The 20,562-nt window shown below is 54.5% G+C and overlaps 1 protein-coding gene across 1 annotated transcript in view; it reads left to right on the top strand.

Annotated features, from left to right (window-relative positions):
• Positions 1–343: 343 nt before the first annotated feature.
• Positions 344–20,562, top strand: part of LOC309585579 (maestro heat-like repeat-containing protein family member 7) — a gene marked incomplete at both ends in the record, with an annotated part of 38,647 nt that continues 18,428 nt past the window's right edge. The window contains 3 exons of the mRNA XM_082303529.1: positions 344–423; positions 7,840–7,891; positions 8,066–8,182. Coding sequence (XP_082159655.1) covers positions 344–423; positions 7,840–7,891; positions 8,066–8,182 — 249 coding nt within the window. The remainder of the gene's footprint in view (positions 424–7,839; positions 7,892–8,065; positions 8,183–20,562) is intronic.

The raw sequence follows: 20,562 nt of genomic DNA, 5'->3' as shown, positions 1-20,562 counted from the left end.
AGCAACCAATGGATAAGTTAATGAATGATAAACATACAAAAGTGTATAAATGACACTGACTTTTTAGAATAAACAGCCTTTTGCCTGGGGTTGTTGTTGGGGTTGGTGTGTGTCGTGTCCGTCCCAACAGCAACTCTCCACCCTTTCCCTACAGTGGAAAAGAACCGTCATTCCCATCCAGGTGCCCATGGCCAAAACTGGGATTCCACCTCCAAATTTCTGTATATCCAAGGATTGTTCCCAGATGAAACCTTCCAGGACAGACAGCTCTGCCTGGCTTGGCCTCCCAGGGACCACCTCTCATCTTCCCATGGAATTAAACATCTTTTATGTCCGGGCATCCATGACCGATATTGAGAATCCACCTCCAAAATTCCAGATATCCAAGGATGGCTCCCAGACCAAAGCTGCCATGAGAGACAGGTCTGGCTGCCCTCACCCATGGTGACCACCTCTCATCTTCTTCCAAAACACTCGGACTTTGTGCTTTTCTTTCATATGGAAAAAAACCCATCCATCTCAACAAGGCGCCCATGGCCAAAATTGGGATTCCACCTCCCAAATTCCCAATATCCAAGGGCTGCTCCCAGACAAACCTGCCATTACCATCAAGTCTGTCTGGCTTGGCCTCCTGAGGGCCAGATCTCACCCACCTTCCAAACCCTGGGGCTCTGTGCTTTCCTTCCTATGGAAAAGACTCATCCTGCCTGTCCAGGCACAAATGGCCAAAACTGAGATTCCACCTCCCAGATTCCCAATATCCAAGGGCTGCTCCCAGACAAACCTGCCAGGACAGACAGATGTGGCTGGCCTTGGCCTCTGGTGGCTGTGTCTCCTCTGCCCCTGAAACCCTGGGGCTCGGTGCTGCCCTTCCTCTGGAGACCACTGTGACCCTGCATGGCCTCGTGGAACCCAGGAGCCGTTGTGACCCTGCAGGGCTGGTGGCACCAAGGGGACCATTGTGACCCTGTGGCGTTCCATGGAACCAAGGGGCCACTGTGGCACTGCTGGCCCCAAAGAACCGAGGGGCCTTTGTGACCCTGCAGGGCCCACGGAACCAAGGGAACATGGAACAGCTCTGGCTGCCTTGGGCTCCTGGGGCCGCCTGGCAGCTCCGGCTGACCTTGGCATGGCCAGAGCTGCTTCTCACCTGCCCTGCAGCGCTGGGGCTCCGTGCTTTCCTTCCTATGGAGCAGAACTGTCCTTCTCCTCCAGGGGCCCATGGCCAAAACTGGGATTCTACATCCACATTTGATTATGTAAGGATTGTTCCCATATGAAACTTGCCAGGACAGACAGCTCTGGCTGGCCTTGGCCTCTTGGGGGCCACCTCTCATCTGCCTTTGAAACACTGCGGGGCTGTGCTGCTCTTCCCATGGAAAAGAAACATCTTTCAAGTGCAGGTGTCCATGGCCAAAACTGGGAATCCAGCTCCAAAATTCCATATATCCAAGTACAGCTCCCAGGCAAAATCTGCCAGGACTGACAAGTCCAGCTTCCCTTGGCTTCCTGAGGGCCAGCTCTCAGCTGCCTTTGAAACGCTGGGGCTGTGCTTCTCTTCCTGTGGAACAGAACCATCCTTCTCCTCCAGCTGCCCATGGCCAAAATTGGAATTTGGCCTCCAAAATTCCATCTATCCAAGGATTGCTGCCAGACAAAAGCTGCCAAGGCCAACAGGTCTGGCTGGCCTTGGCCTCTGGTGGCCGCCTTTCATGGATCACAGGGATACAGTTTGTTTTATCACAGATACTGTCCATGGTTACATCCACCCCTCAGTCTCGTGCCACCTATAGGTGGCATCTCTGCCCTGATGACCTGAGGCATCATGTGCCCACGAGTAGGGCTAATGAGGAACACCAAAACAACAAGCAGGTAGATCAGGCTGCAAAGATAGAAGTGTCACAGGTAGACTTGGACTGGAAACACAAGGGAGAGTTGTTCCTAGCTCGATGGGCCCATGATGCCTCAGGCCATCAGGGCAGAGATGCCACCTATAAGTGGGCACGAGACCGAGGGGTGGATCTGACCATGGACAGTATCTCCCAGGTGATCCATGACTGTGAGACATGCGCTGCGATCAAGCAGGCCAAGCGGGTGAAGCCCCTGTGGTACGGTGGGCGATGGTCCAAATACAAGTATGGGGAGGCCTGGCAGATTGATTACATCACACTGCCTCAAACCCGCCAAGGCAAGCGCTGTGTGCTCACAATGGTAGAAGGCACCACAGGATGGCTGGAGACCTACCCTGTGCCTCATGCTTGCCCAGAACACCATCCTGGGCCTGGAAAAGCAAGTCCTTTGGAGGCATGGCACCCCTGAGAGAATTGAATCTGACAATGGGACTCATTTTAAGACAGCCTTATTAACACCTGGGCTAGAGAACATGGCACTGAGTGGGTGTACCACATCCCTTACCATGCACCAGCTGCAGGCAAAGTGGAACGGTGCCATGGATTGTTGAAAACCACCTTGAAGGCACTGGGTGGGGGAACTTTCAAAAATTGGGAACAGAATCTGGCAAAGGCCACCTGGTTAGTTAAAACCTGAGGTTCCACCAATAGAGCTGGTCCAGCCCAGTCTGAATCCCTGCATACAGCAGATGGAGATAAGGCCCCAGTAGTGCATGTCAGAGGTCTGTTAGGAAAGACTGTGGGGATGAATTCTGCCTCGAGTACAGACCAACCCATCCGTGGGGTTGTCTTTTCTCAGGGACCTGGTTGCACATGGTGGGTAATGCAGAAAGATGGAAGAACACGTTGTGTACCACAGGGAGATCTGATTGTTGGGTGAAAACCATCTGTAATGTGGAATGCCTGGGTACCCCTGCTTGCTGAGGGTCACTGTCACTGTTCGTACATAGCTGTATATATATATGTATATGTATATGTATTGATGTGTGTGTGTAGAGTTAGAATATCTTAGTTTGGGCATTGAGCCAATGATATGGGATAAGGGGTGGAATATCTTGGGGTGACCTTATGATGTGTATCCCATATCGCTGCCTATGCCCAGAAATTAATTTTTGTGCTTTTCTGTGCCTCTAAACTGAGCCTGAGAGGGGGAAGGAAAAACTGAGCAAAACTTTCTCAAAGCAGTTTTTGCTTGTTCAAGGTCACACACAGACAGCAATTGGTTTTCCCCACTGCGGCAGGGGAGGGAGGAAGCACCCGGCTTGCTGCTCCCAGGACAGTTTTTTTTGGCCAGTGGTTCAGCTGCTTTGTTCTCCGGAGAGAGACTGAGAGTTGAATTTTTCCTTCCCTGGAATTTTGGATTTTCTCCCTTTTCTACTGGACTGCTTGATTGCTTTAACATCAGAGCACACCAGGAGGACTTTCCACCAGGCACAGAGGGCCTGGCCCCGGCCCAAGCCCCAGCTCCGAGGAGACCAAAGGGAGGACTCAAACACTTTCCCAGGTTTTTCCTCTACAGCGAAAGATTTTACCAGTTAACATTGTTTTCCTTTCCCGTGTGTTTGTTAAATAAATAGTTTTATCTTCTTCACTTTTCTTCAAGGAAAATTTATTTTTTTCCTGAACCTGGTGGGGGAGGAGTGGTTGTGCCTTCTCTCAGAGGATATATTTCTAAATTTGGCCAAACCAGAACAGTTTATATACACTTCAACATCCAGAAATTTCTCATATCCCCCCAACAGCCTGTCCTACATGTCACATCTCTGAAGTCAATATCTTGCTTCACAGCGCTACTCTTTCATGGAGCAGGGCTGTCCTTTTCAGGTAATTCTGTGTAGGGAGTCTCTTCACTTCTTCATTATCTTCATCTTTGTCATTCTGTCCTCCAGCTGACCTGTTCAGGCTGGCTGCTCGTTGTGACACATGAAGAGATCAGGGACACCGCCAACAAAAATGCGGGTTAATCTAGGATTTTATTCGGAAGCACTCAGTGTATATACCTCTAAACCTAAAGGCTAATTTTAGCTACAGCTTGCAGGCTTAATCACAGTGCTACAATAAATCTGTCCTATAGGAGAAGGGTTCACAAAGGATGTCTGGACTTCAGGCAGCTCTCTTGAAAGCTGTTTATTGCCTAGGTGAAGTTACAGCAGCTCAGGGAGTGGGTATCCAGAGCCAGCCCTACAGCTGCCAGCTCCAGCTGTAGGCATACCTGAAGCCGCTTGCTGCTCAAGTTACAAAGCATCAGATACTTTTCTTTGCTGAGTATCTTAATACATAACAACCCATAAGCACCACACACAATACCTTTACATTTGCCTATAGCCTATCATAGCTACTACCATCACTATATTATAGTCATTATTATCCAATCACAAGAGTAAGTAAGTTACAATTTAAGCTTACAGTGGAAAATTCTCAGACCTCTCTTCTTCTTGCTACATCAACATTTCTTGTTTGCCTGCCATATCTTTCTTTTTGGTAAAAACCTGTTTTCTATTTACTTATGCTCTAATTGAGACTCATTTACTTGGTGAAAAACATGTCTTTGTTTGTAGTCACATACCTTTGTCCTATTTCTAAAAATCTCCTTCCAACTCATCTCCAACCTTTGCCTTCTCAGCTATTCAGTGATCACTGGTTCAGCAAAACATCTTTTACTCTATATCAAAACTTGCTTTCATTTCTATCTCATCCTCAGTTTCTACATTCAGAGATCTTTCTGCCAAGCCTACATACCTGTGAAACTTTCTTACCAAACTTTGATCCTCTCCAACAAGAGAAAAAGAGAGAGAAAGAGAAAAGAAAAAAAAAAGGCAACAAGAGAAAAGGAAGGAGGAAGGGAGGGACATGGCAGGACATCCTCCTGCCAGGGCTGACGCTCCTCTCAGCCCCTCTCGGCCCCTCTCAGCCCCTCTCGGCCCCTCTCAGCCCCTCACGGCCCCTCTCAGCCCCTCACGGCCCCTCTCGGCCCCTCACGGCCCCTCTCAGCCCCTCTCAGCCCCTCTCAGCCCCTCACGGCCCCTCTCAGCCCCTCACGGCCCCTCTCAGCCCCTCACGGCCCCAGGCACGGGGCTCCTCCCAAGGAGAAGGGGTCAGGCCCTGCTTGTTCTCCTTTTATTTCGGGCACTTCACAGCAACGAGCACAGAAAGGCTGAACCGGAGCCTTTCCCCAGCGTTTCCCTCGGGGTTAATGCCGAGGCCGAAGCTCTGTGCCGGCGCTGGCCCGAGCGCGAACATCCCTGCAGCCCCCGAGCCTTTGCTGTCCCCCGGGCCCGTTCCCTGTCCCCGAGTCCCGCCCGGCTCTGGCAGCAGCAGGAGCCGCAGCGCAGCGGGCGCCGGCCCGGCCCGGCCGGGGCTGCCGGGCACGAGCAGCAGCAGCGCCGGCCCTTCCCGCCCGCTCCCGCCTCGGCTTCCCAAGGGCTTTTTCCAGGGGAGTTCTGGAGCAGAGCAACCATCACCCCCAAACAGCCCCGATTCCTCAGGGCCCGGCTGTGCTGCCCTGAGCCAGCCTTCAGAGAAAAAAGGAAGGATCGGCTTCCAGCGCTGCTCTCAGCACGGTTTTACTCCCCCTGAGCTGACAGCACGGGGCTGTTGTTGCCTTTGCCTTGGGAACTGGAGATCGCGGCTGCTCTTGCCCCTCTTCTGGTTGCCACCTGAACTTTATCAGAAAACCGCAATTGCCTCTTTCGATCAGCACTACCCACGGTGCTTTCGTGACAGTGAACTCAGTATTTTTGTCACAGGCATCATGATTAGCAGAGATTGAAATGCTCAGAAGCCTGGAGCCCTGGGCACGGCCACCAATTGCGGGGCAGCGGCGCAGAGGGAACGTCCTGCGGCCCAAACCTCCTGCTCCTCCCACACAGCGCCCATCCCATCGCTCTCCCCCTCCTGCTCTCCCAGCACGGCACAAATTCCAGCTGGGAGGAGGCTTCCCAAGAAAGGGCTCGGCTCCTGTTACAGCCTGAGTGTCCCTGCAGAAGAACAGGGCATCTTTCAGGCACTTCCACAAGCTCAGGGTTCTCATTTGATCTGGGATGCAAATGGCCTTGTTAGGAAGGATAAAAGCAGAGGAAATGGATTAGAAATTATTAGAAAAAATCACCCTTCTTCCAGACAAAGTTCACAAAATCATTCCCTGCATTTCTCCTTTTCAGATTATTTCAGTGTCTGAGAGGTCCAGCTTGCATGAACTGATTGTGCTCTTGATTTATAGCAGTGCAAGAGATGTAGACTGATCTAAACTGAACACAGAAACAAAGTACCTCTGTCAGCCCATTTTCATGTTCTAGATCACTTTCCTGATGTCCACGGAGATGTGGGAATGATTATCACACACCTCTCCATTTCTGGCTGCAGGCTCTGGGGATTCTTTCTCTGAGTTCAGCCAGGGTTGCAGTGCCTAACAATTCCTGGTTCCACCTCCTGATTTCTTAGGTTAGAACAGCCACAATGAAAACCTCACCAATGGCACAACTGCTCAGCCCACAGGACAATTTGTAAACTTCTCCCAACATTTGTCCTGCTTTGCTGCAGCACTCGTGCTGCACTCACAGTGTGGGAAGCCAAGAGAAGCTGCAGTTGGTGGCACATCTTGTGACAGGGGCTGCACCTCATTCTCCCAGAAAGATTCTTGAAAAGAGCAGACAGGACTGCAGAGAAGATTCCCAGAAAACTGAAACAGCTTTCCAGAAGTGAAATGAAAATGGAAAGAAACAATCCGAGGTGTTTTCCTCTCTATTTCTGTGCTCCCCTTTTTCATGTTGCACTGCTTCTCCATCCCATGCATTCCAAATGGATCTCACCTCTAAGATCTGTGCCTTAGCAAGTTTTAGACACTCTGAAGTACCGTGAGCTGCACACAGTTTGCCTTCCCCTGTTTTTATTGGAAAGCAATGCTGGAGACAAAAGTGCAGAGCTTGGGTGGGGCACGAATTCTACAGGCAGGGAATGTGGCCCGGCAGTGTCTGACCCTCAGCAGGGACAAGGCACAGCAGCAGCCGAGGGGATTCCTCTGCCACCGTGCAGGAGCCAGGACTCTGGATCCGGGCTGGACACGGCAAAGTTCCCGTGTTTGCCCAGACTCAGGGGCTGCCCCCGGGGCGAGCGGGGCTCGGCCGTGGGGAGCGTGGGGCGAGCGGGGAACGGACACGCGGACACTCGGACACGCGGACACTCGGACAAACGGCCCCGGCGCTTCAGTTGCAGCGGCAGCAGCGGCAGCAGCGGCAGCAGCGGCAGCAGCGGCAGCAGCGATCACAAGCGACTCTACAGACTCTCTCCGTTTCTTGCTCTTGCTCCTCCTCTCCCTCTGTTCCGCACCTTCCCCGCGCCTCCCCTTCCCGGTGTCCCCTTCCCGGTGTCCCCCTCCTCTCCCGGTCTCTCCCCCTCCCCCTGCCGGGCCGGGCCATGGCCCAGGCCCGCCTCAGGTCCCGGGCGGGGCCGCCCCCTCCCCGGCCCCGGGCGTCCCGCCGCGGTCTCGCCTCCGCCCGGCTCTCGCTGTGGCTGTGGCGCTGCCGGGCGGGCATCGGTGCCCGGGGCTGGGGCGGCATCGCCACCCTTTGGCTCCGCCTGTCCCGAGCCCGGCCCCGGCCCCGGCCCCGACGCGGAGTCCGGCTCCGCCCTCGGCTCCGCCCTCGGCGCCGGCCCCGGCTCCTCCCGGGGCCCGCGGAGGACACACGGGGCGCGGCCGCTCCCGCCGCCTCCGCTGCGGCTTCCCCGGCCCGAGCTCCGCCGCTCGGCAGCGCGGCCGCCGGCCCCGAGCCGCCGGTGTTCCGTTCGGATGGGGATGCCCGGGCCGGGGCGGTCGGGGGGCGGTCGGGAGCCGTGTCTGGCCCGGGCCGAGCGCTGACGGCCGCGTGTCGCCCGCAGGGAAGGCGCAGGAGGCCCTGCAGGAGCGGTACCGGCTGGGTTCGCTGCTGGGCAGCGGCGGCTTCGGCAGCGTCTTCTCGGGCACGCGGCTCGCGGACGGCGCCCCGGTGAGTGGCGGGGCCGGCGGAGGAGGAGGAGGGTGCAGGAGGAGAAGGAGGGTGCAGGAGGAGGAGGGCGGAGGAGGAGGAGAAGGAGGGTGCAGGAGGAGGGCGGAGGAGGAGAAGGCCGGGGTGCGGCGGGGCGGGCGGTGAGCTCAGCCCGCTGCTGCCCCTTGCTCGCAGGTGGCCATCAAATGCGTGCCGCGGGACCGCGTCCGGCACTGGGGCGAGCTGGTGAGTGAGCGGGGCCAGCGGCAGAGCCGGGGCGTGCCGGGCGGCGAGGAGCCGGGGCCCGGCGGGGTGGGAGCCGCCGGGAGCCCCGGAGGGAGAGCGGGCGGGGGCTGAGCGGGGGGCGCAGAGCGTCCCGGGCTGGGTGAGGGGTCCCAGAGCCCTGGCACGGCCTCAGCCCCGCTGACGGCACCGTGCTCCTCCCGCAGCCCGACGGCGCCCGTGCGCCCCTGGAGATCGTGCTGCTGGACAAGGTGTCCACTGGGTTCCGTGGTGTCATCCGGCTCCTGGAGTGGGTTGAGCTGCCCAGCAGCTTCTTGCTGGTGCTGGAGCGTCCGGAGCGGTGTCAGGACCTGTCGGGTTTGCTGGCGGAGCGGAGGTTCCTGCCCGAGGAGGAGGCGCGGGGGCTGTTCGGCCAGGTGCTGGAGGCCGTGCGGCACTGCACCAGCTGCGGGGTCCTGCACCGGGACATCAAGCCCGAGAACATCGTGCTCGACCTGGCCACCGGGCTGGTGAAACTGATCGACTTTGGCTGCGGCGCCTTCCTCCAGGACACAGCCTACACTCAGTTTGCAGGTGAGCCCTCCCAGGGGATGCTCCTGGGCATCTCATGGCCCAGCCTGGGTGTGGCACTGGGGCTTTCCCTCATTGTTGCCGGGATGGGATTAATTCTTAAGCCAAGTTGCTTTGGGGTGGGGCTGGGAGGGGGCAGTTCCCAGCCCTGCTGCCAGCCTTCAGCACCCACTCTGCCCTGGGCTGGGGCTGGAGCGGGGGCAGCCAGCCCAACAAAATCTCCCGTGGGGGTAGCAGAGAGGGGGCTCAGACCCCGTGCACCGGCCGGTTTGGTGTGCAGGCGAGGAAGGGCCTGGACTGTTCTGCTGCCCTGGTTTGCCTTGGCTTCTTGATGTTTCTTGGGGCACTGGAGGCAGGGAGGAGAGTGGGGTTTCGCCACCACTGGGTGGGTTTTTCATTTGCATGTCATGGTTGGGCCTCCCCAGGGCTTCCACTGCCCTTTTCCAACACCAGTGGCCTCTTTTCCAACCCCAAGTTTGTACACAAGTCACAGGTGCTGGCAGGAGGGCAGCGGGTCACCCCATGTGCCACTGGTGCAGCCCCTGCGTGCCCAGGGATGCTGGGGCGAGGCTCTGGGAGCAGCAGCATCCCCTGATGGACTCAGTCTGTGTTCCACAGGAACCCTGTTGTACAGCCCACCCGAGTGGATCCACCACCAACGCTACCACGGCGAGGCAGCGACGATCTGGTCCCTGGGCCTCCTGCTGTACCACCTGGTGGTGGGGAAGCACCCGTTCAGGAGGGGCCAGGAGATCATCTGGGGGCGGATCCTGTTCCCACGACGGCTCTCTCCAGGTGGCTACCTCATCTCTGCGGCACGGGGGGAATAGCAGTGCTGGGAGGCAGCAGCGGGCTCAGGAGCATCCCGCTCTGGCAGCTCTGAGCAGGTGGCACATGTCCTGCTCTCCTGCTGCCTCCAAAGCACAGAATGCATGGGCAAGTTTAGGCACAGCTCTGGGCACAGCCAGCATGGCCTGGGCACGGGAACGGGGGGCAAAGCGGGCGGGATCCTTCTGCAGCTGACTGGTGGTTTCTGGTTTCTGTGCCCAGAATGCCAGGATGTTCTGAAGAGGTGCTTGTCCATGCAGCCCTTGGCCAGGCCGTCCTTGGAAGAGCTCTTCCGTGACCCTTGGCTGCAGGGTGTTCATGTGCCCTAGAGGATGGCAGAGAGCCACGGGCACAGTGTGATCCAGGGGCCTGGCAGGGAACAGCCCCACCCATCTCTTGGCAATCAGTGGCAAAGCAAAGCAGACTCTTTTGTCCTGCCTGTAGCTCTGAGCAGGGAGCATCAGAAGGGAACACGCAGCTCTTGGGCTGCAGCTGAGCTGGAGGCCTGCTCTGGCAAGCCCTGGTGGCCACCATCCCCTCTGGTTTTGCTTGTCTGGTTCATTGATTGTCTGCTGGGGCCCTGGGCAGAACGCTGAGAGCCTGGTGTGGCCCCAGGGAAGGAGAAGGAGCCCCTGGAGAAGCTGTAGCAGGTGGGGCTGCTGCTGCTGGAGCCACCAAGGCCGAGCTCAAGGCCGACAACCTCTTCCTGGAGCTGGCCAGCGGCAGCTGAAGATGATGGCCTTTGATTGTGGCACCTTCTCCAAAGACACGCTCCACGGCCAGTGTGCAGGTGAGTCCAGAGCCAGGGGGATGCTGCCAGAGCTGGGCATGGCACGGCCTGGCCGGGCACCAAAGGTTCCCCCTTTGCTGGGGCGGCTGCAGGGAATTCTTCAGTGGCTGCCAAGCTGCTTTTGGGCTCTGGGCAGCTGCTGAGGAGGTGGCTGTGCCATGGCTGGCTGCAGGCTGGGCACATGTCCTGCCCTGCTGCTCTGCTCCCAAAGGCAGCAATGCTGGGCAGCTTTGGGCCCAGCTCTGAGCACGGCCAGCACGGCCTGGGCACTGCGGGCGGCTGGGACAAGGGGACAGGAGGCTTCAGCTGACGGGTGGGTTCTGCTTTCTCTCCTCACAGCTGGGCTCTGCCGATGCTGAGGCTGCTCCGGGCTCTGCCAGGGCTCTGCTGGGGCTCAGCCCCGGGCACGGCTGGGCCCGCTCTCCCCTCACAGGGCTCTGACAGCTTTGCATCAGACGAGCCCCTTGCGAGCACAGCGACGGAGCTTTCTGCTTTTGCAGGTGAGTGAGACTCTGGTGCAGGCCAAGAGATTGCAGGCAGGGACACACATCCCACTGGCAAGAACCCAAACTCTGCACAGTCCCAGCTGAACGCCTGGATCTGCACAGGGTGTTCTGTCTGTCCCACTCTTCCTTCTTTTTGGGCTGGAATTGTGCCATTGCACTTTCTTCCTCCTCTGGAAGTGCCACGAGTGGGCCCAACCTGGCGAGTGGGCCGTGTTCCTGAGGCAGTGCAGTCTGGAGCTGATGGATGAAGAATCGCCCTTCTCCACGACCAAAGCAGAGCAAAAAGCCCTGAGTGGGACTTGGTGTCTTTAAGAACCCCCTGACAATTTCCAAGGGAATGTGCAGCTCATTGCAGGGTGAGAAGGAAGGGCATCTTCTCCATGAGTTGGGGTGGGACAGAGTTTAGATTGCCACTCCTGCTCGGAGCTGGCACGGCACAAGCAATTTCCTATTGCTTCAACCACAATTTAAAATAACAATGTTGGAAACAAAGCCCAAAATCTTTAACAAAGGACTGCTGAGGTCAGTAAGATGGATCAATGCCCTCAGCATATTTACAAATACCTGAGTTGTCTTTTTGAAAAGATCAGTTACCTCTTAATCTAGAGTTACAAAAGACTTTTCACTCCACATTTGGGTTTTGGTTTTATGTTTCATAATATTTTCTGGGTTTTTTCTTTTTTGTTTTTCTAATTATTTAAACAGAAAACATATCCTAAATGATGGAGCAGCACTGCTGAACATGGGGACATGCAGAGGGAGCAGAAGCAGCTGCCTTTGTCCCCCTGCAGCTCCAAGGCCCAATCTCTGAGCAGACAGGGCTGGCAGAGACTCGCAGGCTCCCTGTTTGCTGTGCTGCCCCACTTGTGAGCGGCCCAGCTCTGCGTGAGGCACAGGGAGAACAAGGGGCAGCTCCCTGCCAGCCCCGCAGCCCAGGCACCCCTCGGGCCCCGGGGCTCGGGGCACTGTCAGCACCCGCTGCTCCAGCGCCCGCTCCTGCTGGCACTGACAGCAACACCCAAACTGTGCCTGATCCCGAGGGAGCAGCAGCAGGGCCTGGATCTGATCCCTGGCTCTGGGGCAGGGCTGGACAAATGACCCCCACAGCAGCAGCAGCAGCAGCAAATGGAGCTGACTTTCAGCACAGCCCCTGCCACTGTTCCCTCCCGTTGGCAGCGGTGTCACAGCAGCCTGGGGCACCTGGGAGCCCTCAGTGCCAGCAGGGACTGCAGATGGCAGCCCTGGGCTCCTGGAGGGTGTGCAAGGAGCAGAGGTGGGCACTCCCTGTCCATGTGGAGCTTCCAGGTGGAAAAGGCTGCTGTGAGCAGGCAGCTCCGAGGGCAGAGAAAGGAGGGTCTCGAGCACTGGATCTGTGCCAGTGCCACAGCCCTGGGCAGCAGCCACCGAGCCCCGGGGGCACAGAGGGCACAGCAAGAAGGACAAAAGCAGCCAAGGGCAGAGACTGGGAAGGGCGAGAGCTGGGAGCAGGAACAGCTGCTCCATTGCACTCTTGGAGAAAGCTCTTGGCTGTTTCAAAGCGCTGAAAGGCGTGAAGGGCACAGAGGAGGCCACAGCAAACAATGCTCCTGTTTTCACAGCCTCCCCTCTCCGTGTGCCAGAAGGAATTGGATGAACTGTATTCTTCTCTCCGAGTCATCTCGTTCAGCATGAGCAGCTCAGCACCAGGAGCTGAAGGAGCTGAAGCCTTAGGCCACAAGAGCTGAGCCAGAGGAGCCTTTTGACCAAAGTAATGCTGATGCCATGGACCTGGCTGAATGCAGCAGACAGAATCCTGGAATGACAGAATCCTTCCTGTTGGAAAAGACCTCTGAGCTCATCGAGTCCAACCATTAACCCAGCACTGTCAAGCCCAGCACTAAACCACATCCCTGAAGTGCCAAGGCCTGGACAAGAGGCCCTGAGCCAAAGGTGACCTCTGGATGAACCTTCCAACCAAAGGTTATCTTTGTATCTGCTCATTACCGAAATATGCATGATCATTAGCGTTGATTGATGTATCCTCTCATTAGTGAAACATGTATTGACCTTTCTGTGTTTAGACACCAGACAAGGCCATGAAATCCCACATCTGGCCTTGTCTGGGGCTGTATGGTCAAAGGCAGCTGCCTTGGCTCCTCCTTGAGCCCTGGCCAGGCTTAGGAGGAAGCCAAGAGGAGGATGAAAGCAGATGTTCCTGCACTAGAAGTGCTGTCAGTTTGTTTCTCCAGCACTGTCAAAGCTGGGCCCTCTCCCAGCGGGGTTGGAGCCTCAGCTGTGGCTGGAGGCAGCTGCAGGAATTCCCAGTGTCCGCGAGTGGCTCTCCAGTCCTTGGCTGGGACAGCTTCCCCCAGCTGATGGGTGGCTCTGGGTGCTGGTAAAGTCTGAGGGGAACTGGGGCTGCATCTTGGTTAATCACTGCAGGCAATCTTTGGCAGGGATGATTGGGGGCATTGCTGAGCTGCTCCTGCTGTGATTCTTTGCTGCTTTGAGCTGTAGCAAATGACACAGTTCCTTCAGTTGGTGTCTGTGTCTTTGGTGCTGGCCCTGCCCACTGGTACAACAAAACTGGCGTAGTCTGGCCGGATCGCACCAAAATGTCACTTTTTAAATGTAAATGTAAGGAATCAGTCCTGTCCAAAATCCCAGATGGGAAGAGCTTCCCTGGAGTTCGCTGGCTCTGGAGTGGGCTGCGGTCGGAGCACCGTGCGAGCAGTGGGGCAGTTGGTTAAAAGGAGCTGAAGCGCTGGATGTCTTAAAATGCATCCAAAAATTGGATATGAAAAAAGGAAAAGAGCTTGTGGGTTTGGGAAGAGGAGGATGGATTTTGTTAACAGCGTATTGGAAGCAGCACCAACAGAAGGAACAATTGTTGTTGGAATGCTCCCACATGGAGCAATAGAAGAAGTTTCTAATCTTGAGCTCAAATGTCTTTGTGCAAGTGAACTAATAATAATATCCTAGTTGATATATATATAAAAGAATATTTATATTGTATATAAATAATAATGTGAAATAGTGCTGACAATACGAATTCTTTAGATGTAACACTATTATTATTATATAATACTACTATATAATTAGATGTAACACTAAATACCCTCCAGAAAATGGTTGGCCAGGACCCAAAGGTTACTGGTAAACTCTGTGAGATTGCATACAATGAATAAAGGAGGAAGGGATGGAATTGGCTGTTTTTATAGGGTTTGCTGATACTCTGATCTGGAATGCTTTGTCTGTTCCTGTGAAAAAGAGAGTGATGAAGACTGCTGGGTTTTTCATATCCCAGACTATGCACAAGCTGCAGGATTGGTTGAGCAGATGAAGGGGTTGTTAAAAGAGCAGCTGAAAAAATGCGGAGATGGGAACCCGTCCTGATGGAGAACCCATCTCCCAGATGTGCTCCATAGCCTTAACAATGGGCCCGCTGGGGAAATGGAAACCCCTGGGTGTGCCCGGCTGCACCCAGTCTGCAAATCCACCCATGGACAGGGAGACTTGGACTTCCTGGGAAATCGTTCTGGGTGCGATGGGCCCTGACAGGGCCACCCCAGAGGCTGCAGGGCTGGGCCTTCCTGCATTAGGATTAATTGGGATAAATCAGGAGCAAGGGAGAGTTATCAATGCAGGAATAGGAATTCAGATTCCTCCGGGACACTTTGGTTTGATAACTGCTTGCTGGAGCTTGGCCTTGCAAAGTGTTCATGTCATGGGAGGAGGAATTGATGCAGATTATCAAGGAGAAATCAAAGGAATTCTGGTAAACAATAGTGAACAAGATTGGATTATTTAACTCCATGACAGGCCAGCACAATTACTGATACTGCAGGTTTATAAACAATTGTGAAAAAAGGAGATCCACCTCAAATGACCACTGTTGGTGGAGAGAAAGGGTTTGGATCCAGCAGTCCTAATAATGGAGCCCGAGTGTGGGTCCAGAGGCCCAATGGCCCTCCCGAGGCAGCTGAAGGAACAGCTCTGGGGAAAGACAGCACTGTTTGAACCCTGGAACCCGGGCAGGAACGATGGGAATGTGTCCCTGCAGCCAAGTGTTCTGTGTGAGAACAAGGAGATGTTACAGGATATTGTTTCACAGATCCTGCCAGACCCAATCTCCCTGTTTGCCCCAATGGCCCCTCTGGAAAATGCTCTGATCCACGGGGCTCCATGTGAAGGCTGATGTGACTCTGAGTGACTTCCACACGGATTCCAGCCAGGAGCCTGGGTGCCCCTCAGGGACTGGGACCCGGCACCTCTCCAGCCGAAGGGGAAAGGACCCCACCAAGCCTTGTTACCCCCAGACACGGGGGTAAAGCTGAACAGCAAAGGACCTTGGGGGCATTATTCTGGAATTAAAAAGGTGCCAGCTCCATGGACAATGGATTTATTGTTCCTAACCCCAATGAGACTGAGGAAAAAGAGTGATGCCTCCCTTTAGGGTGCTTCAGCAACAACTGCAAGGAAGAGTTATATGTTAAGAGAACATTTTCCACCCAAAGAGTGCCTTGGATTTCAGAAAGCCAAAGATTCTGGTTCACCCTGTGCCCCACATGCGCTGCCTCATCCTGTGGAGTTCACATTAACGAGCTGAATCGATTATTAGAAGAAGCAGCAAATGATACTGTTAAAATATCCAACAGCACATCCTGTGAGCTCCAACAAACACGAACGGGGGCTCTGCAGACCCGCATGGCCTTGGATTATCTGCCTGCTGGCCAAGGAGGAGCCTGGGCTATTCTAGGACAGGAATGCTGCACTGGTATCAGTGATGGGTTTGAAGTCCAACAGTCAGGAATCACCTCGATGGAAAGAGCAGTGGAAGAGTGGTAGAAAGAAGAAAATTCTCCTTGCTGGGATTGGCTTTGGGGCTGCCAAACTGGAGGCTGCTGCGAAATGCATTTGTGGCAGTCACTGTAATCACTGCAGTGTGAGCACTTGGTGTGTTATGATTCCATGTTAGAGCTGTTGTGACACTTTGTGCTGGGAAATGGAGCACTGAGACTTGTCTAAAAAGAGACACAGTCTCACGAAAAAGGGGGATTTGATAAAGAACAGAGAATAGCAACTAATGAGGCATGTTTTAAAAGGAATGTGAATTATAGCTCTGAGTGATGACCTTGAGCAGCACTTAATTGGAGAACAAGAGGTGATGCCTTTATGCCTGATACCTAAATCTAAGACTCCATTATTAGAAGAATTGTTATGAAGGTTGCAGTTCATGTCCAGGTCAAAGCACTGATTGAAATTCCAAGGCCTGAACACCAGGCCCTGAGTGAGGCCTGAACAACAGGCCCTGGGCCACAGCTGACCTCCTGATGAACATTCGAACCAAATGTTATATTTGTATCCCACTCATTAACTCATTAACAAAGTACTTTTAACAATATGTTCTATGTAACCAGGCATTGGTGAAACACAGATTTACCTTTCTGTATTTAGAAACCGGACATGAAATCCAACATCTGGCCTTGTTTGGGGCTGTATGGTCAAAGGCAGCTGCCTTGGCTCCTCCTTGAGCCCTGGCCAGGCTTAGGAGGAAGCCAAGAGGAGGATGAAAGCAGATGTTCCCGCTCTAGAAGTGCTGTCAGTTTGTTTCTCCAGCACTGTCAAAGCTGGGCCCTCTCCCAGCGGGGTTGGAGCCTCAGCTGTGGCTGGAGGCAGCTGCAGGAATTCCCAGTGTCCGCGAGTGGCTCTCCAGTCCTTGGCTGGGACAGCTTCCCCCAGCTGATGGGTGGCTCTGGGTGCTGGTAAAGTCTGAGGGGAACTGGGGCTGCATCTTGGTTAATCACTGCAGGCAATCTTTGGCAGGGATGACTGGGGGCATTGCTGAGCTGCTCCTGCTGAGATTCTTTGCTAATGATTATGTGCTTTGCTGAGCTTATGCTTTTGTGACTTTTTGCAGATTTGCATTTTATAAATGGCACAACCCCTTCAGTTGGTGTCTGTGTCTTTGGTGCTGACCCTGCCCACCAGCAAAACAGGGCCCCATCCTGCCTGAGTGTTACCTGAGAAGACAAAACCCCTCACTCCAAATGTCCCCCCTTCCTCCTTGTTCCCCCCACTTTATGCACTGGCCATGATGTCCTGTGGTCTGGGATATGCCTGGGGTCAGTTGGGGTCAGCTGTCCTGGCTGTGACCCCTGCCAAGCTGCCCCGCACCCCCAGCCCCTCGCCAGCGTGGCCGGACGAGGGGCAGGAAAGGCCTTGGCTCTGTGCAAGCTGAGCAAGAACAAAACCATCTCAGTGTGAGCAACACTGTGCTCAGCACAGAGCCCAACACAGCCCCAGAGAAAGGGCTGGCAAGGAAATTCCCTGTGGCCCAGCCCACAGCAGCACCCCATGGCCACCCAGCATCACCACGGCTCCACGGGTTCCTTTCCATGGCCCCGGCCCTGGCCACGGGACCTTGTGCTGGTGGCCACGGCAGCCACCTGTGGCCCAGGGCTGCGTGCCCGTGTCCATGGCAGCAGTGCCCGGCCACGGGCCCTGAGTGCAGGTGACCGTGCCAATGCCCATGGCAGCGGGGCCAAGCGTTGGTGTCCGTGGCACCAAAGTGAGGAACGGGTCCCTGTGGCCGCTGCCGTGGCACCTGAGGGCATCAGCGAGTGTCACTGCAATTGTAGCTGGCACCAGCCCGGCACCGCTCTGTCCTGAGGGCTGCCATGGCAGCCGAGGGCAGCCACAGCTCTGCGGGCAAGTGGCCACGGAGCCTGACTGCAGCAATGGGGCCTGGGGGGGTTTCCAAGGGCACTGGAACTGCTGAGGGTTGCCATGGCATCCAACCCCCTGGGATGTCACACAGCCACCCTGGGATGTCACAACCCATTCTGTGATGTCACAGCCACTCAGTGATGTCATAGTCCACTCTATGATGTCAGACTTCTGCTCTGTGATATCACAGCCATGTCTGTGCTGTCACAGCTCACTCTGTGAGGTCACACAGCTCACTATGCGATGTCATTGCCACTCTGTGATGTCACACACCACCTGTGATGTCACAGGCCTTTCTGTGACATCACACAGCTGACTCCATGATGTCATACAGCCACTCTGTGATGTCACAGCCTGTTCTGGGATGGCCCAGCCCTCTCTGTGATGTCACACCAATACCCTGTGATGTCACAGCTCACTCTGTGATGTCACACAGCCCCTTCCTGACATCACAGCTGCTCTGTGGGTCTGTGACACAGGCACAGAGGTGTTCCCAAAACTTCAGTGAAACAAAACCTCCTCAGCACCAGCGCAGCACGAAGCAGCAGCATTCTTTATTGGGCCGGATGCACGAGGGGAGAGCCCCTCCCAAAGCCGTGGGTGCCGAGTTCAGGAATGTTCCTGTTTGCAGACTGTGCTTCACAGACACATTCCCAGATTGTCCCACCAGAAACACACACACGATCATCATTGCCCCAAAATCATTGCAGATTTCCCCCACCCCTTTGCACATCCCTTCTTCTGCCCTGGGGGTCTCTTTGGGGGTCCCTGGTGGTCGCTGACCCCAAAGCCAGCCCTGACTGCCCGGTGAACTGGTGAAAGTTGGCACACCTGGGCTGGTTGCTGCCCACAGAATCAGCCTTGGGCGGGTCCATGGCCAGTGGCTTTTGGAGAAGAAGCATTGTATGAACCCACCAGGTGCAAACGGTTTTTCATCTGGCAAATTTCCCCTCCTTGGAGGGCTGTGAAGCTTCTCTTCCCTTCAAGCCTTCAGAAGCCTCACTCTGCTCCTTTACTCACATCCCACGAGTTCCTCAGCTGCTTTCACAGCCATGTTCTTTACACAGCTCAAAGCAAGTGTCATAAGCACAAGTAGTGCTGTGATCCCAGTTAGACTTTGCAAAAGTGACACCAGCCATCAGTCAGGGAAAATCCAAGTCCTCTAAATATTTTATCCAAACAGTTACTGTCTAACCCTCCCCTTAATTCCCTGCTGGATGCAGCAACCAATTTTATCCTCTCTACCTGATCATCCAATCCAGCATCACATTTGGAATGTGCACACAACAAGTGTTGCTGTTTCAGTTCAAGAATCCACACACTCCCTGTCCATGTAGCAGCAATAGGGCTAAAGCCAATCTGCTCTGGAAGGTCATTTTAGCTGGGGCTGGCAATTGTTCCTTTATTTCAGCAAACCCCAAAGGAGCTGCATTCACTGAAGTTCCCATTGGCAGAGCCCAATGGTGTGTGGCTGGTCTGTTCCTAAAGGCAGATCTTTGCGGAGCAGAGATGGATTCTAAAATCCATCCCGCTGGAGTTCCCGCACTGGGATGTTTCCCAGTTCCATCCCCTTTAACCTTTCCCCACAGTCGGGTTCCCAGTGGTGACTCCTTGCACGAGGGACGGAACGTTCATACCCCCAGTGTCTGTGGTGCTCCTGATTCTCCCAGGGGCAAACGTGTGCTCCAAATTCCATCCCTTCCCACCCATCCTGGGGCTCCTAAGGATCTGACCGTGTCCTGCTGACACTCTGTGCCTCTCCAAGGCTCCTTGTTTGTTGGCTCAGCCCACGTGTCCCTGAGAAAGGCAGAATCATTTCTACAAACACAGCCCAGCCTCAGAGCCTGGGCCACAGCCAGGAGCCGCTGGACCTCAGCATTCCAAACAGCTCAAGTGTCTGTCCCAGGGCAATCCCACTTTTCCTTGGTCCTGGGATCCTTTGGCCTTGACCTTGTTAAATCTGGATATTTTATACCCACCTCTAAGGGGTCCTGTGGGAGGCCTGGGCTCCCTGCCCAGCCCAGACACCCCTGAACTGGCTGGAAACATTCCCAGTGTCCTGTCTGAGGGCCATTCCATACTGCTGGAATTTGACAGCCCCAGGGGGTATCAGTGCAATCTGTCAGCTGATCAATATTTCCTGATGTAATTTCCAGATCTGGTTTGGAGATGTTACAATTCTCAGCACTATTGTTCTGATGTGTCCATGGTAAGGAATATTCTCCTTCCATCCCTGTCCAGGTGCCCTGGGTGCTATTTCCTTCCCACACGTGTTCCCAGATTTTTGTCAAATTGCTGACTGAAGCTCCGCATGGCACTGGATTTTCTGCAGAGGTTGGTGTTGGCAAACAAGCTGTTACAGGGGTTACATTCTGTCATCTGCCAACATCTTGCACTGACTTTGAAAACCACATTTCCCTTCCCAGAAGTCAGGAACATCATTTCGATTATTATTATAAATACACAATTATTGATCATCTCCATCTAGATCCAATAAATAGTATCCCCTTAGAAAATCATATGCAATACCTAAAACAATAGGATTTATGTAAAACCCCAAACCCCACGGTGTCAGTCAGTCTTGTTTCTGCTGTGTTTAATGTGTGCTCGCTGGTTTTATCCACATGTGATGAACCCCGAGTTGGATTCCTTCTACCTTGAGTGCAGGGTAGGTTACCAGGAGGACTTGAGATGGTCCCTTCCACTTTGGCTGGATTGTTCCAGAATTCCAGGTTCTGGTGCACACCGCATCTCCTGGTTGGAAAGGATGTACAGGCGAGTCCAGCCCCAATGATCTGTTGAGAACCATGCACCTTTTAAGGCTTACAAGAGTTAGGCCCAGTGCTATTAAATATTCATTTCTGCAAAACTTCTGAGCCTTTCCTTGTCTTGTTGGTGCCACATGGGAAAGCTTCTGGCCATCCAGAAAAAGGATCCACCAATACCAAAATGTGCCAGTGCCCCTTCTGCCTGGGCACTTCTGCAAAATCAGTTGGCCAAAATCACCTGGTGATTCCCATTTAACCAGCCCTGCAGGCAGCCTTCTT

Source organism: Coloeus monedula (genome assembly GCF_965178545.1).
Source record: "Coloeus monedula genome assembly, contig: HAP1_SCAFFOLD_73, whole genome shotgun sequence".
NCBI lineage: Eukaryota > Metazoa > Chordata > Aves > Passeriformes > Corvidae > Coloeus > Coloeus monedula.
The sequence above is the reverse complement of the archived record's forward strand: the minus strand, read 5'-3'. Positions and strand labels throughout refer to the sequence as shown.